Below are 17,334 nucleotides of genomic sequence, written 5' to 3'. Positions count from 1 at the left end.
TCACTCACAATCCTGACTTGGAAATATATTGCTGTTCCTTCACTGTTGCTGGGTCAAAATCCTGGAACTCCTTCCTAACAGCACTGTGGGCGTACCTACACTACATGGAGTACAACGGTTCAAGAAGGAAGCTCACTACCACTACCTTCCCAAGGGCAACTAGGGATGGGCAATAAATGCTGGCCCTGTCAGCGAAGCCCACATCCCATGAATGAATAAAAAAAAGGAAATAGATTTCTGGGCTCTAAAGGAATCAAGCGTATGGGGAGAGAGAGGGAGCATGGCGTTGAGATAGAGGATCAGCCATGATCAAACCGAATAGCGGAGCAATCTCGAAGGGCCGAATGACCTACTCCTGCTCCTATTTTCTATGTTTCACTCAACTGTATCTCTGAGTGTAAACAATCCAAGTTTAGTGAATCAATGGCATTGGGATCTGCTCTAACAAGCGCTTTGGGATGTCCTGAGCTTCAAAAAATACTATATAAATTAAGTTCATTCTTTATAACTTAGCATAAAACAGATAAAGGATACAAGTGACAGATTCTTTAGTCTGGATTATTGCTGCAAAGTTATGTTTTAATCAAATCATTTTCCAGCGCAGGAGAAGGCCATTAAGCTCATCAAACCTGCACCATCTTTCATTTAGCCCTGTTCCTTCACCCAATAAAACTTTTCTTTTTCAAATATTTATTCAGTTTCCCTATTAAACGTTATTATGGATTCTGCTTCCATCACTGACTTGATGGTCACCCTAACCGCTATGGAGGGCCGGGGGGGTGGGGAGTGCATAGGGGAGGCGGTGGCATAGTGTATTATCACTGGTTCCGGTGACCCGGGTTTGAATCCCATCATGGCAGATAATAGAATTTGAATTCAGTAAAAATCTGGTATTAAAAGTCTATGTGACCATGAAACCATTGCTGATTGTCATAAAGACCCATCTGGTTCACTAATGTCCTTTAGGGAAGGAAATCTTGTGGAGTCTCATTTAAGAGTCAACCACGTTGCTAGAGGAATTGAATTGAGGGGCTCCTATTTCTAAAATATTATGTTTTGGTGTTCAGTTTTTGTATGAAATGAGTTAAGTTCCTGCTAAGCTGCTCTATTTCAGTCTTACTCAGGGGCGCCACAGGTGGTTAGCTCAAACAAGAAAGCATGTCACACTGAAACAGTATTATTCATGTTGAGGCTGAAGAAATGGAGAACAAAAACAGAATTACCTGGAAAAACTCAGCAGGTCTGCAGTTTTTTTGTTTTTATCTCTGAAGAAATGGAGGTTCGGTATAACATAATGGGTTAGTAGTTATGGTAATGAGATAGTGATGTGTATCATGATGTAACAGTGACATCAGCAGTGGTGTGCTGGAGACTCTGTAGAGCAGATGGAATAGTCTATACATAAGAGAGATCTACGTCACTTTATCCATGATGAGCTACTAGTTTAAATAAAGTAGTTTTGAAGTAACATACCCTAGTCTGATCTGAGTCACTCATGAGTAGAGGAAAACATTCCCAGTATAGATTATTCCACGAGACAAACCACAAAACCTTTAGTTTACATTTAAGCATACTGTATCTGACCTGGGAGTGCCTGAAATAGAAAGCTTTCCATTCCTCATCAATATCCTCAATCAGAACAAATAAACAAAATAAAATCTAATGTCAGTGTTATAACTGTGTTTTTTGCTCACTGAACAAAAAAACTGACAAAGCGTGTACCCAAGTGGAGTTAATACATAGTTGTAGGTTCAAGTTCCCCGCCCTGCAAGCTGACACTCCAGTGTAGTACAGAGGGAGATGTTAAACTGAGGCCCAATCTGCCCTGTCAGGTGGACGTAAGAGTCTCCTTAGTACCATTCCAGGAGCAGGGGAGTTCCCTCAACCAATGTCACTTGAAAAAAATACATTGTTAGGTCATTATAGCAATGCTGCTTGCAAATTGGCTGCTACATTCCCTACATCACAACAGTGACTACACTTTAAAAAAGTATTTCATTGACGAAAGCACTTTGGGATATCCTGAGATTGTGAAAGGCACGATATCAACAAATCTGTGTCAGTCGCAAATCTGTCTCTCTTTTGTACAGCACTTAACATGTTAATGGTTCAGCTCATCATCTTTTGGCCTAGAACAACATGATAGAATTAACACCTTTTACTATGTTGTGGTGAATTTTGAAATCTGTTACAGTGATTCAGGGAGAGGGAGCAGCCTGCTGGATAGAGTCATAGCTGACAGGCGGAACCTTAACACCATCTCCCTGCCTGATTTCAGTGATCCCGAGACAGGTAAATATTATTTTCTGTCATCCTTAATCATTACCGTCTTGGTCTGGATGAGCTACATGGGTATGTTGCTAATTTGAGAGTTGACTTCGTTGTCCAATTCAACCACCTGTTATATGGCTCAGAGATGATGCAACAAGAGGCAAATCCCTCATGCAGATGATCGGAGCCCAGGGCCAACATGGTGTGAGCTCCTGCAATGAACAATAAGGTAGAGTAATATGTACATGAAATAGACAAGGCCCAGTTATTTCTTTAAAATAACCTACGTCCTTATCTCAATGCATTTAAAATTACCATGCTTTTTTAAGTCCTTTGGAGGCAGAGGAAATTTAGTGCATTTACTTTGAGACAGAAATTACTTTCATATCACACAGAATTTACAGCACACCTAATTAGTCCAAATGGTCTGTGCCATTTTTTACACTCCACACAAGTCTCCTCTCAGTCTCCTACATCTCACCAATCAACACACCCTTCTATTCCTTTTCCCTTGGTTTATTTGAATTCAGGTTTCAGAGACTTGGCCATAAACTGGCTCCCAGCTGTTAAGCTCCTGTTCCTGAAGGTAAAACTGGGTTATGGAAAGTGGATTTAACAGCCCAACTGGAAACTGAAAGGAACAATTTAAAAGCCTATTAAGTACAAAATAAACAAGAGACTTTTTTTATAGACCAGTTTATGCATGTGGAAGCAACTTCGAAGTTTGCCTTTTTGTTAACCTGTTAAGTGCCCCTACAGATTGCGCAGCTCCAATTCCAGTAAATCCTCTGCACAATGCAGGAGGAAGCAATCCGGCCATTGTGCCTGTACCAGTTCTTTGAAAGAGCGATATAGTTAGGTAATTTCCCAGCTCTTTCCTCATAGTTCTGTAGCTTTTATTCCTTTCCAAGGTTTTATCCAATTCTATTTTGAAAGTCAGCAATGAATCAACTTCCATTACCCTTTCAAGCAGTGTGTTCCAGATCATAATAACTCTCTGGTACCATTCTAAAAAGAGATTTTTTTTTTCAAAGCTTTTCATCTTGCACTCATCAGGACAATTCCCAAGAATACCAAATGTAAAGGGAACAACAGTTTATACTGTGTGAGTGCTGATTGGTTGGCAAGTGAACTCTAATTGGTAGAGGCATTGCCGTGGAGAATGCACTGGTTGATGGTGACTGATAGTTAACTGCCAAGTATTGTTTGAATTTTAAACCAGGCAGCTTGACTTTGATTGATCAAGGCATTGCCTTGAGGAATGAACCAGCGATTGGCTGTTACTTATTTACAGCGCAAAATGATCTGATCAGGGTAGCCTTTTCACGCTGCATATAGCGCAAACTCATAACAGGCCTCTAAGGCCATCACTTTCGGCTCTGAAAAGTGCCCAGATTACCCTGGAAGGGGAAGATATCTCAAAAATTTGAGCCACAAGTGAGGCTAGCTGTTTCAAGCTGCTACTATGCAGTAGCAACATGAGTGGAATTCGTCACTAACAGGATGCTGCCATTAAGCCAAAAGACATTCTGCCTTTCACATAAATGAGTAATGTGGTGAATGAATTTCAGTGCTAGTGTAATGCTAGATATGTAGGCCGTACGTCAAAAAGACTGGCAGATCCTATCAAACATCATGTCCCTTCTGCTGGTTGCAATGGGCAAGGTACAGACTATATCCAACCACCCCGTGCTTGCAAAACTCAAAACACAGGGTCCAACATTAGATGTGATTCCACAACTGGACAACATTCTGTAAATAATCCTCAGTGTACTAAGAGTTACGCTGACAACCAATTTATGATAGTCGGGCTCGCGGTGTGGCACATTTGTGTGTACCGGAAGCTACATATGTTCATACACAGGGCCCTGTTCTTTGCAGACAGGAAGAACATGTATATGCATGCATTACACATGTTTCACTTTCAGCTAAACAAAAGTGACAGCCATTCGCTGGTTCATTCCTCAGGGCAATGCCTTGACCACTCAGAGTCAAGCTGCCTGGTTTAAATTTCAAACAATGGTTGGCAGTTAAGTGTCAGTCACCATCTATGAGCGCAAATAATTTCCACACTACAACAATGACTATATTAAATAGTACACTAATGTAAATTGCATTGGGCATTTTGAGGTCATGAAAGGTGCTATATAAATGCAAATTCTTTATTTTCTTTCATTTACGTTTATCTGTATAATGGAAACTACCCTTTACAAGTAATTTGTTTTCTTTTTTATTTGTTCATGGGATGTGAACATCGCTGGCAAGGGTAGCATTTGTTGCCTACCCCTCATTGCCCTTGAGAAGGTGGTGGTGAGCTGCCGCCTTGAACCAGATTTTGACCCAGCGATAGTAAAGGAAGGGCAATATGGTTCCATGTCAGCATTGTGTGTGACTTGGAGGGAAACTTGCAGATGATGGTGTTCCCAAGCATCTGCTGCTCTTGGTCTTCCAGCTGGTAAAAGGTGCTGTTGAAGGTGCCTTAACGAGTTGAGGTAGTATATTTTGAAGCACTTGGAGAGTGCTCGGTATCCCAAGGTGCCATAAATGAAAGTTCTTTCTTTGTTTTCTGCTGTAATGTCTTTCCATCCTCTATTGTATATTGTCTGATTATTTGTCTTAATTGTCCCTGTACTTAAATCTCTGAGGGCCCAGCTGTTGGAAAGAATCACTGCTTTAGTTGCCTTCCCATTTCAACACGTTCCAACTAAACCCACTGTGCTGCCAAGTTTCTAACGGTATTAATGATGAAGTCAATATCCTTTCTGGTCTCTTGATGCATTACCTGCTAAATTGTCATTACTGTTCTCCTCCTGTCATTATCATTATGAGCCTGAATCCTGTCCAGCTGAATTTCGGGGCTTACTAACTGCTGAATCCTCTGACAGTTCTGTAGCTAAGTATCTCTGCTGTCTTTGAAAACTGAGCCCCCAACAAATTAAGCAAGAGAGAAATATGAATCTGGAACAATCTAGATAAAAAGAATGAAATGGAAGGGAAAGAAAGAATTGAAGGGTTAAAAATAAGTACCTGAATCTAGTTTCATGCCAAACTGACACACACTCCCTCAAACATTTAGAAACAGTCCCACACGTATTTTCCCTCACATTAGGAACATAGGAACAGGAGTAGGCCATTCAGCCCCATCGAGCCTGCAGCGCCATTCAGTTCAATTGTGGCTGATCCATCCACTTCAATGCCCTTTTCTCACACTATCCCCATATCCCTTTATGTCATTGGTGTTTAGAAATCTTGTCAATCTCTGCTTTAAACATACTCAGTGACAGCTTCCACAGACCTCTGGGGTTGGGAATTGCAAAAAAATTCCTCATCTTGGTCCTTGGTGATTTCCCCCTTTTTTTGAAATTGTGTCCCCTGGTTCTAGACTCCCCAACCAGGGGAAACATCTTATCTGCATCTACCCTGTCTAAAACAAAAACAGAATTACCTGGAAAAACTCAGCAGGTCTGGCAGCATCGGCGGAGAAGAAAAGAGTTGACGTTTCGAGTCCTCATGACATCCTGTTAAGTATTTTTTAGTTTTCAATGAGATCACCTCATTCTTCGAAACTCTAGAAAATACAGGCCCAGTTTCCCCAATCTCTTCATAGGACAGTTCCACCATCCCGGGAACATGCCTGGTGAACCTTGGTTGTACTCCCTCTATGGTAATAACAACCTTCCTAAGGTAAGAGTACCAAAATTGCATACAGTACCCCAGGTGCAGTCTAACCAAAGTTCTTTAGAATTGAAGCAAGACTTTGCTACTCCTGTACTCAAACTCTCTTGCAATAAAGGCTAACATGCCATTAGCCTTCCTAATTGCTTGCTGCACTTTTATGTTAGCTTTCAGTGACTTATTGACGAGGTCACCCAAGCCCCTTTGTACACTTTCTAATCTCTCACCATTTAAGAAATTCTGTGCACATCTGTTCCTCTTGCCAAAGTGGATAACTTCACATTTTTCCACATTATATTCCATCTGCCCACTCACTAAGTTTGTCCAATCCCCCTGAAGCCGCTTTGCATCTTCCTGACAACACACATTCCCACCTAGCTTTGTCATCCACAAAGTTGGAAATATTAAATTTGGTCCCAACATCCAAATGTTCAATATATATTGTGAACAACTGGGGCCCAAGTATTGAACCTTGCAGTACCCCACTAGCCTGACAATGCGCTAATGACCCATTTATTCCTACTGCTCTGTTTTCTGCTTGTTAACCAATCCTTAATCAATGCCAGTATATTACCTCCTATCCCATGAGCTTTAATTTTGCTAACCAACCTCCTGTGGGGGACTTTATCAAAAGCCTTCTGAAAATCAAAGTATACTACGTCCACCGACTCCCCTTTATCAATTCTGTTAGTAACATCCTCAAAGAAATTCCAATAGGTTCGTCAAACATGATTTCCCATTCATAAACTCATGTTGACCATGCCCAATGAGATCATTATTATCTAAGTGCCCATTTCTTATATCCTTTATAACAGATTCCAGCATTTTACCTACTAATGATGTAAGACTAACAGGTCTGTAATTCCCTGTTTTCTCTCTCTCTTCCTCCCTTCTTAAATAGTGGGGTGACATTTGCTACCTTCCAATCTACAGGAACCATTTCAGAATCTACAGAATTTTGGAAGATGACCATCAATGCATCCATTACCTCCATAGCTACCTCTTTCAATACTCTGGGACATGGAATATCAGGTCCCGGGGACTTAACAACCTTTAGTCTCAGTAATTTCGCCAATACAACCACCTTGCTAATATTAATTTCCTTCAATTTCTTATTCTCCCTAGTCCCTTGGATCTCTAATTCTGAGAGATTTCTTGTATTCTCCTCAGTGAAGATAGACACAAGGGAATCATTTAGCTTCTCTGCCATTTCTCTATTCCTGTAAGTCTTAGCCAAACAGTTTTTACGTACCTATAGGAGCTTTTGTAGTCCATTTCAATGTTTTTTGATATGTTACATTCATATTCTATTCTCCAATTCTTGGCCCTCCTCTACTGTATTCTAAAATGCCCCCAATCTTCAGGTTTGCTACTATTTCTGGCAACTTTATCAGCCTTTTCTTTTAATCTTATACAATCCTTAATTTCTTTTGTTAGCCACGATTGACTGACTTTTGAGTTTTTGTGCCTTGAAGGAATGTGTAATTGCTGTAGACTATGTAATAATTCTTTAAAGACTACCCATTGCCTGTGTACTGTCATACCTTTTAATGTATTTTCCCAATCCACCTCAGCCAATTTGCCTCTCCTACCTTTCCTTTGTTCAAATTTATCACCCTGGCTTCAGATTGAACTACCTCACTTTCAAATACAACTTAAAATTCTATCATATTATGCAGCCGTTTGGTACGTACTGATCCCATCCCTTATTATCAGTGCAACACCACCTCCTTTTCCCTTTTGCCTGCCCTTCCTAATTGTCAAATATCCTTGAATATCCAGTTCCCAGTCTTGGTCGTCCTGCAGCCATGTTTCCGTAATGGCAATTAGAAGGTACCCATTTACCTCTATTTGTGCCTTTAAATCATCTACTTTGTTGCAAATGCTGTATGCATTCAGGTAGAGTGCCCATAATTTTGTATTTTTAACATTATTCCACATTCTAAGCCTAGTTGATGCTCGCCTTCATTTCGCCTGCCTTCTAATTGTGCTTGCTACTTTTCTACTTTGTTTTACCATGTTTACTTCCTTCCAATTTGAGCTACCCCTCAGGTTCCCATCCCCCTGACAAACTAGTTTAAACCCGCCCCCAACGGCACTAGCAAATACCCCTGCAAGGATATTAGTCCTGGTCCTGTTGAGGTGTAACCCGTCCATTTTGTACAGGTTCCACCTGTCCCAGAACTGGTTCCAAATGCTTCAGAAATGTGAAGCACACATTCTGACAATCTCTCTCGTACGCATGTGTATGTTCGCACACTCTCTCTTGCACTGTTTGCACTTTCGCATGCACTCCGTCATACACGCTACCCACATTCTCCTATCTACTTTTTCACAAACTCTCTATCACTTTGTCACACCCTTACACATACTGTCTCTCACACTATCTCATTCACTCTATTTTGTGTTATGCATAGTTCACTTCCATCCAGTTGACGGAACTGGGGGAAGGGAATCACAGAGAGACTTGCTGGTCTTGTCAAGCTTACCTGTGGAGTGAAAGGAGTGAACCTTTGCAAGGACAGGTACACTTTCTTTAATGGCTCAAGGTGTTGCCAGTTAGATCAAACAAGAAATTGAACTGGTTGCATAAACGGGCTGTATTATCCTCCTCTTCAAACCATGGTGCAGATATTGAAGGACTAGATTAAGGAGATGAAATTAGCACAGGAAAAAAAAAAGAATTTGTGCTGCTCCAGCAGAAAACTGAGTCCATTTTGTTTGGCAATAACAGGAAGTTATAGATTAGATTTAAGTCAGTTCTGAGAACACCGTGCCCATTTTACAACCACTCAAAGCTGGTTAAACATAAGCTAATAAATTTACTGTTGCAACACTCAGATTGCTATCAACTGAAACAACACTTGCTGATATTTTTTCCTGTGCTTGTTCCAAAATGCATTTTTGTTGGATTCGTTTGCACGGACACTGTGGGCAACCCTAGCCCCTCACCCAGGCCCCCATTGTTAATACATGTGCCTTGGCTGTCAATGTCTGCAGGCAATTAAGTGACATTGGGGTTTTTACAGTCGAGTCCAATTCTGTTAATGCAAGCATACTTCCCAACTGGGATTTGCCGGCTAGGAATTGGGATAGAGACAAGTGGGTGGACTGAGGCGATTTATTTCGCCTTCCCTTATCCATGGGGAACTAATGCTAATTGTAGCTGCCCTGTCTGATATCAGGTAGCCCAGCACACACACACGGAATCAAATCTTGGCATCACGCTGGTCTGCATGGTTCAGCTACTAACTACGTAGACCAGCTGAGCCATCAGAGAAGCTCAGTAGTTGTAATAGTGCCTGTTAAACGCTTCACATTGAATGGTACTTCCTATTCTGTATCACTTAGAAATTTCCAATGTCTGAATATAAGTCTGTATAAGTTTAGAAAGTGAGCATCCCATTCAAGTACCATTCACCCAAATCCATGCTGATCTTCCCCCGCCGGCTCCCCGTCACAAACCCAAGGCAGTAAAGCCAATAATTGCACCCCTATTGCTACCCGAGCTGACATCAGTTAACTCAGCATCAACCAGTGATCAAACCAGTGAACTTCCTTACTTTAGCTGGCTCAGCTACCACCACAGGATAGTGCACTAACCAACTGAGCTCTCAGTGGAGTTGTTAGCATACTGTTTAATTTAATTACAAGTTTGATAGCATTTCAATTTAAATCGATTTAGACTGACTAGATCTTAAAAGTCCAGACACAGATCTGAGGAGGCAGAGGGTTGCAAGGTTGAATTGAACACTAATCTCACTAATGGCAATAATGAACCTGTATTGTGGACTAATTAAGGAGCCTTAACTGTCTGGCAAAAGATCATGAATGGAAACATGCTGATATGTTAAGGCTAAGATTATAGCTGCACCTTGTGAAGATTAGGACATACAATACCGTTTATGATCTGAGGTGTTTATAATCTATTTATACATGGGGAAACGGTGTTCTGAAACAAAAGGATATATAACAATTCCAATTGCACACTGAGGGATTTTTCCCCCATTTCAATTAACTGGTTTGACCTGCTTTCAGCTCAGTTTAATTGGTCCAATCCATTTCCCCAAGTGACAGGAGACTAAAGAGAGACAGACTTGTCCTGATCCAGAGGCACCAACTAAATGCATTTTTCAGTAATGAAAGAATTAATATTTCCCCTGAAGGTACAGTCTTTTATTGCAAACTCTTGGGGTATCAGTGAACATCAGGGAGCTAAGCAGATTAATCAAATGGAGTGTTCGAGGGTCATTCCAGCAAACAGTAATATGCTCAATTTGGGTAATGATTAACTCTATATCTAAGAAAGGCAGTTATAAATATACAGCCTTGGTTCAAACATGGATGAAAAAAACTGAACTCCAGGGGTGAAATGCGAGTCATTGTCCTTGGCACCAAGGCAGCATTTGACTGAGTGTGGCATCAAGGAGCCCTAGCAAAACAGTGGTCAATGGGAATCGAGGGGGATGCTGGTTGGAGTCATACCTAGAACAAAGGAAGATGGTTGTGGCTGTTGGAGGTCAGTCATCTCAGCTCCAGAATATCATTGCAGGAGCTCCTCAGTGTAGTGTCCTCAGCCCAATCATCTTCAGCTGCTTCATCAATGGCCTTCCTTCCATCATAAGGTCAGAAGTGGGGGTATTCGCTGATGATTGCACAATGTTCAGCACTATTTGCAGCTCCTCAGACACTGAAGCAATCCATATCCAAATGCAGCAAGACCGGACGATGTCCACGCTTGGGCTGATAAGTGGCAAGAAACATTCACGCCAGGTAATGACCATCTCCAAGAAGAGAAAATCTAACCACCGCTCTTTGTCATTCAGTGGCATTACCATCGCTTAATCCTCCACTATCAACATGCTGAGGGCTACCATTGACCAGAAACTGAACTGGACTAGCCATATAAATATTGTGGCTACAAGAGCAGGTCAGAGGCTGGGAATTCCGTGGAGAATAACTCACCTCCTGACTCCCCAAAAACTGTCCACCATTTACAAGGCCCAAATCAGGAGTGTGATGGAATACTCTTCAATTGCCTGGATGAGTGCAGCTCCAACAACACTCACAAAGCTTGACACCATCCAGAACAAAGCAGCCCGCTTGATTGGCACCCCATCAAACATTCACTCCGTTCACCACCGAAACACAGTGCTCACCAAGGCTCCTTAGCACCTTCCAAACTCACAACCACTACCATCTAGAAGGACAAAGGCAGCAGAAAAATGATAACGTCACTACCTGGAAGCTCCCCTCCAAGCCACTCACCATCTTGACTTGGAAATATATTGTCATTTCTTCATTGTCCTTGAATCAAAATCCTGGAACTCCCTTCCTAACAGCACTGTGGGTGTACCTACGCCACATGGACTACAATGGTTCAAGAATGCAGCTCACCACCACCTTCTCAAGGGTAATTAGGGATGGGCAATAAATGCTGGCCTAGCCAGAAATGCCGACATCCCATGAATGAATAAATAATAAGTGCTAGTTTCTCTAGTTCCTTAGATTGGTTACTGGAAGTACATAGAGGCTGACATAATTTCGACAGACCTATTGAAGAGTTTTGATCTAACTGTCCCAGAACAGTATATCAACATTCAAGGCAGTCTGCCACCCATCAAGGTGTAGCGATCATTCATTGGCTTTAAATCCAGCTTTAAAATTATGAAGCGAACTGGGGAGGACTTTATGATGCCTTTCTGCAGCAATGCTACATCTTCCTTACAGCCCAAAAGCAGGCCATTTGGCGCTGTAGGTCCATGCTGGTGTTCATGCTCCACACAAGCCTCCTCCCACCCATCTTCTTCGAACCCCATCAATGTAACATTCTAATCTAACTCCTTTCTGTATTAAATACATCTACACTAATAGCCTCAACTATTCTTCATGGTAGCGAGTTCCACGGTCTGATCAAAGTTTTCATTAACTAAAACCATAGAAAACTGCTTAAATCTCCCCCACCAGACAGACCCCTGTCACCTTCCTTCAAACTGCACAACTTCCTCAAGCATATAGCAACTTTTTTACTAGTGGAGAAAGTGACACATGGATGATGAACTAGTTGGTACTTAATTTCACACATTATTTTAAGAAAAGAATTTGCATTTATAGAAAACTGTCACAGACCCAGGACCTCCCAAAGAACTTCACAACCAAAGGATTATTTTATGAAGTGTAGTTATTCCTATTAGTTAGACAAGTGGAGAAGCAAACATGCTCATTCCCAGGTCCCACAAACAGCAAATGGAAAAGATTATCTGATAATGTGTTGGCCGAGGAATGAACCTTGGAGTGGAGAACACCCTGTTTTGTTGCAAATTGGATTAGGTCTACTGATTGTGTGGAGGATTAGTTCCCAGTCAGGTGACCACCTAAAACACCTGCTGATTAGTTGTTTTTTCAGTGTGTTGAAATGCCTCCATTCTGCAGTTCAAACCCAGGCAATGAACTGAAACACAAAAATAATTCAGTGAGTCAGCTACTGACAATGACCTCCTTCAGATCAAACCCACCTGCCTCTGGTTCCCCTGGAATGCTATGGGATCTCCATTATTCTAGAAAGCACACCTTGAAGGCGGGGTCCTTGCTCCAATGGGAAATGCTACTGTAGAGCCACAAACATATGAAGTCCAGGTAGCTATGGAGAGTGATCGTTGCTTTCATTCATTAGACTAATAAGACTGTCACTTCTAAGCTACCCAGTTAGCTTCACTTTCTGGGAGATATTTATTGCAGCTCATTGCCAGCTCTGACGCATCTCTGTCTGTCTGCCTGTTGAAAAACGGGACTGTTCATTCCAACAAATGGATTTGAGCTCAGTTTCATTATTGTATAGGACCTGCATAAATTTGTCCTGTTTATTAATTCCCAAGTCTGACATAAGCAGCAGTGACAGAGAGAAACCTAGAAAAATTAATATTTCTTCTTATTCATCCAGAAATGATTTCTCCAGCAAAATGGAGTGAGGGAGGAGGACAGTTGCATAATAGAAATTACATGCATTAAACCAATCCCAGCCATTTACAGGTGTGGTCTTTGAGCATGATTGACAAGTGAATTAGCCAATCACCACCCTTCTGACCAGGAATAGTGATGCAGCTGCTAAAAGCAGCCAATTCCAATCATCCAGTTCTGCAAGATTCAAATTAGAAATGTAAGCACAGATTGCACGGAGTGCCTGAGATTCAAGGAACAGGTTGCCAAGCATCAGGCTGCATGCAGCCTACACACCGTAGTTTGGAGTTTTACTGTACAGACAGCAATAGGCATGGGAATAGAGCAAACTTAAGCCAATGCATGTTGATGTTGTGCCAATACACTACTAATGTGATGCTGTTAATCTGCCACCTCTAAAGTTGCCAACCATCCAGTATTAACCTGGAGTTGCCAGTGATGATAAATTGACCTCCTGGGCAGTACTGCATGCAACCCAAGAGATAAAATCAAAAGGACATTAAGAAAAAAGTTTGCAGCCATGAAATTGGGCTGGCTAGCACTGCTGGTGCCAGTGCTGTGGCAACCCCAAAGGCCGAAAATGGCATGGGCCATGCTTCCGGTCACCTCCATTGGACCCCACTTGGTGCCCTGTGCTGGAATGTAGACAAGCAGCGGCATGCCATGTGTATGCAGGAAACGTCAGGCAAGGTCCTATCACCATTCCAGTTGATTTCATGCACATTTCAGAAACTGAACGCTTGTGCTGATCACAGTCAGCTGAACAGCATGAAGAACACCGTCCCCTACTAAATGTAATTTAAAGGACCAAGCATTGAACTTACAAATGAAGCACTTTTGGCTTACTTCTGCTGGGGTAAAGTTAGCGGAACTGCTGAAATTTGTTTTTGGAGGTTTTTTGGTGAGTTGCTGCACGCATTCAGAGAAGCGACAGGATCCAACTCTGCATGTGGTGTTGGGGCTCTGTTTGCAATTCCCACTGGGGTCTGCTACATCATTGAGAAACAGTGAGGGAAAAAGACCAGGACTCTGCACAGAATTACCTATCCACCAAGGATTTTTCGTGGGCACTTCCCTCACCTCCAGTTAACCCAGGAGCATTGCTTAGAGCAGCGGGAGTGTGGCTGCTTTGGAACAAAGGCTATCACTTGTATACGTAGCTCACAAGCCCCCTCCACCACCTGACCACATGAGGACAGCAGGCATATAACGAGAGCCATGGAGGCGCCAGGAACATCGTGGAGCAGACCCATTGGCATATTGAAGCAACACTTTTGATGCCTGGATCAATCAAGCTGATTGGGGGAGGGAGAAATGCATGGGAGAGCCTCCCCAGTGCATGTTGCAGTGGATATCTAAGCTCATGGTGGCCAGCTGAATCCTCCATAATGTTGTCGTCATGAGGACACAGCCATTGCCTCCAAAGGAGCAGAAAGAGGCAGGAAAGATGTATCCTGGACACTTTCACTCTGGACAAGTTATCCGATAGCACCTGTTCAGACTCCACTTCTCATAGGTCAATTTCCCATTATCATCATGGATCCACCATTCCCCATGATTACATCCATCTGAGATGCTCCACTGCAACATCCTATTGGTCAACATTGTACAAATGAAAGCCACCACCATTAACATCTTTATCCAACAAACACCCGTGACCCAAACAAAACTGAACCATTCATCCCATACAGCCCCCTTAGTGCCTATCTTGTGGGAGCCTTAACCTGACCTAGGCGGTGCTACCTCATTGGCTGCAACATAACTGGAAGGCTACTGAATTTTACTAGGAGAGATTGCAGTTGGCCTTGCATGATGACCTCAAGCATCTCTCAGCCTTGTGGGCAAGCTTTGGACTGCACCATATTGGCATGGGTGCAGGCTGGCTGAGAGGCAGCAGCAAGGCCACTGGCAGAGTGCTCCTAATAATCTGTTGGAGGACAGACTGCTGGACTGCCATGAGAGCGTGCGCACTTGAGCACTCAGATCTGCAGCCATGATGGCAGTAAGCCTGAATTTTCAGGCCTCTGTCTGAGTTTCTACTGAGCACTGAGGCAGTGTGGCTTCCGCCTGTGCTGAAATGGAAGGCATGGCAGCAGCCATGTGATGCTGTATCACAGATGAGTCTGCACGTGCTGTCATGGAGTAGGCCATTGGTTCGATGCTGGAAAGGATGGACTCCAGGCTCTGTGCGATATTCTATTCCATGCTCCCTGACAACGACAGAAGACCGTGGCAGAACTGCCAATGCACCAAGTGTGCGTGTTGTCCTCCTATATGGCATCTCATCTGAGTCTGCAGCAACAGGACGTGTTTGTGACCTCACCCTCCACAGAGTTGGTAGATAAGCTATCCTTTCCCACCCGGCCTCACTGCAGCCTACTCGTGCCCGGTGACTCACCACAGGCAGATCCTGACTCCGAATGAACCCCTGGTATTTGTGCAGTGCAAGTTTGTGAACTGGTAGCTGTGAGTGTCAGGTCCAAAGGCAGAATTTTGCCCTCGTCGGGTGGGTGCGGTGGGCAGGCCCGGGAGCGGTGGCGAAGCTGACTGCCTCCCGCAACCGGGCCCCGACATGTATTTCACGCCAGCTGCCCAATTAACAGTCAGCCAGTGTGAAACACATGCTGCCGCGCTGCATGGGTGGGCGCAAGAGGAGCACGAGCACGGAAGTGTGCCCGGTAAAAGCTCCCCGAGGCACACAGCTGCTTCAGGGAACTGAAGATTTTTAACAACAAAAACAAAGATGTTAAAAAAAAAATGAAGACATCCCCTCATGTTGCTCTTTCATAAGAGCAGGGACATGTTAAATATGAGTGTTGAAATTTATTTTTTTAATCCCTGGTTGAAACCTCATCCCGCCCATGGATGAGGTTTCACCAAAAATGCAAAAGCCGCTTGGCCTTTTTTCCCCACCCGCCAACTGAACGGTTGGACGGGCGGCGAAAGATTCGAGTCACCTGGGTTCTTAAAGGCCTTAATAGTCTGTTTATTTAATGGCGGCCGCAGCTCCCGCTCCTGCGCGCATCAGCCGAGTGAAATATCATGCGAGTGTGCAATGACGTCGGGATGCTTACCCAACGTCATCACACTCATTTTAAACTCGGTCGGGTCAGGCGCACACCCGCCCAATGAGAGTAAAATTCTGCCCCGAGTGATGATGCTTCCTCCTTGGAGGTCTGGTGCAGCATTGTCCCTTCCTCCTGGGGCTGCTGTGGCTGGCCGGGTACCGATTCCTGGGTATCTGAAAGTATAAAATCAATAGGCGCAAGGGTTGGATGAGGAAGGGAGGAGGAGAAGATGGGATGCAGTACTCCCTGGAATTACTCTTTGCTGTGCCTCGAACAATATGTTCTGAATCCAACCAGGGATCAGGCTATTTTAGATCTGGTAATGAGGCAGGTTTAATAAATGATCTCAGAGTAAAGGATCCCCTAGGAAACAGTGACCGTAATATGGTAGAGTTTAGCATTCAGTTTGAGAGTGAGAAACTTGGGACGGAAACAACTGTGCTAAACTTAACTAAGGGTAATTACAATGGAATGAGGGCAGAGATGGCTGGAGTGGACTGGGAAAGCAGTTTAGCAGAAAAAGGGTTTAAGGAAGTAGTTCATGCCTTTCAACAAAGATATATCCCAGTGAGGATTCAAGCAAAGGGATAAGCCAACCATAGTTAACCAAGTAAGTTAAGAACAATATCAAATTGAAAAAAAAACCCATACCATGTGGTAAGCCAGAGGAATTAGGAAAGTTTTAAAAACCAACAAAAGATCACCCAAAAAAAGGGGGAAAAATAAACTTTGAGGGTGAACTAGCAACTAATGTAAAAATGGACAGTAAGAGCTTCTTTAAATGTATAAAAAGGAAGAGAGAGGCCACAGTGAACATAGGCCCCTTAGAGAATGAGGCTGGGGAAATAATAATGGGGAACGAGGAAATGGCAGAGGAGTTGAATAAATACTTTGCTTCAGTCTACATGGTAGAAGATACAAATAGCATTCCAAAAATACTAAATAATTAAGGGGCAAAAGCATGGGAGGAAATAAATACATTAAATATCACTAGAGAAAAAGTAGTGGGGAAACTAATGGGGCTAAAGTCTCATAAGTCTCCTGGACCTGATGGGTTGCATCCTAGGATATTAAATGAAGTAGCTACAGGGATAGTGGATGCACTGGTAGTAATCTTCCAAGAATCCTTAGATTCTGAAAAAGTCCCAGAGGATTGGAGAACGGCCAATGTAACACCCTTATTCAAAAAGAGAGAGAGACAAAAAAAAAGTTAACTATAGGCTTAACATCTGTCTTAGGAAAATGTTGGAGTCTATTATACATGATGTAATAGCAGAGCATTTAGAAATACAAAATCTAATCAAGCAGAGTCAGCATGGCTTCATGAAGGGGAATTCATGCCTAACAAATTTAGTAGAATTCT

The 17,334-nt window shown here is 42.9% G+C and overlaps 1 protein-coding gene across 2 annotated transcripts in view; it reads left to right on the top strand.

The window, feature by feature from the left end:
- Window positions 1-17,334, top strand: part of ttc7b (tetratricopeptide repeat domain 7B) — a 303,169-nt gene that overhangs the window by 179,540 nt on the left and 106,295 nt on the right. For both annotated transcript variants that reach the window (XM_041214519.1, XM_041214518.1), the window contains one exon: window positions 2,195-2,292. In XM_041214519.1, the coding sequence (XP_041070453.1) occupies window positions 2,195-2,292 (98 nt within the window). The remainder of the gene's footprint in view (window positions 1-2,194; window positions 2,293-17,334) is intronic.

The sequence above is a fragment of the Carcharodon carcharias genome, chromosome 20 (assembly GCF_017639515.1).
Source record: "Carcharodon carcharias isolate sCarCar2 chromosome 20, sCarCar2.pri, whole genome shotgun sequence".
In the NCBI taxonomy this organism is placed as follows: Eukaryota; Metazoa; Chordata; class Chondrichthyes; order Lamniformes; family Lamnidae; genus Carcharodon; species Carcharodon carcharias.
Note: the sequence above shows the minus strand (reverse complement) of the source record. Positions and strands in the feature narration are given on the sequence as shown.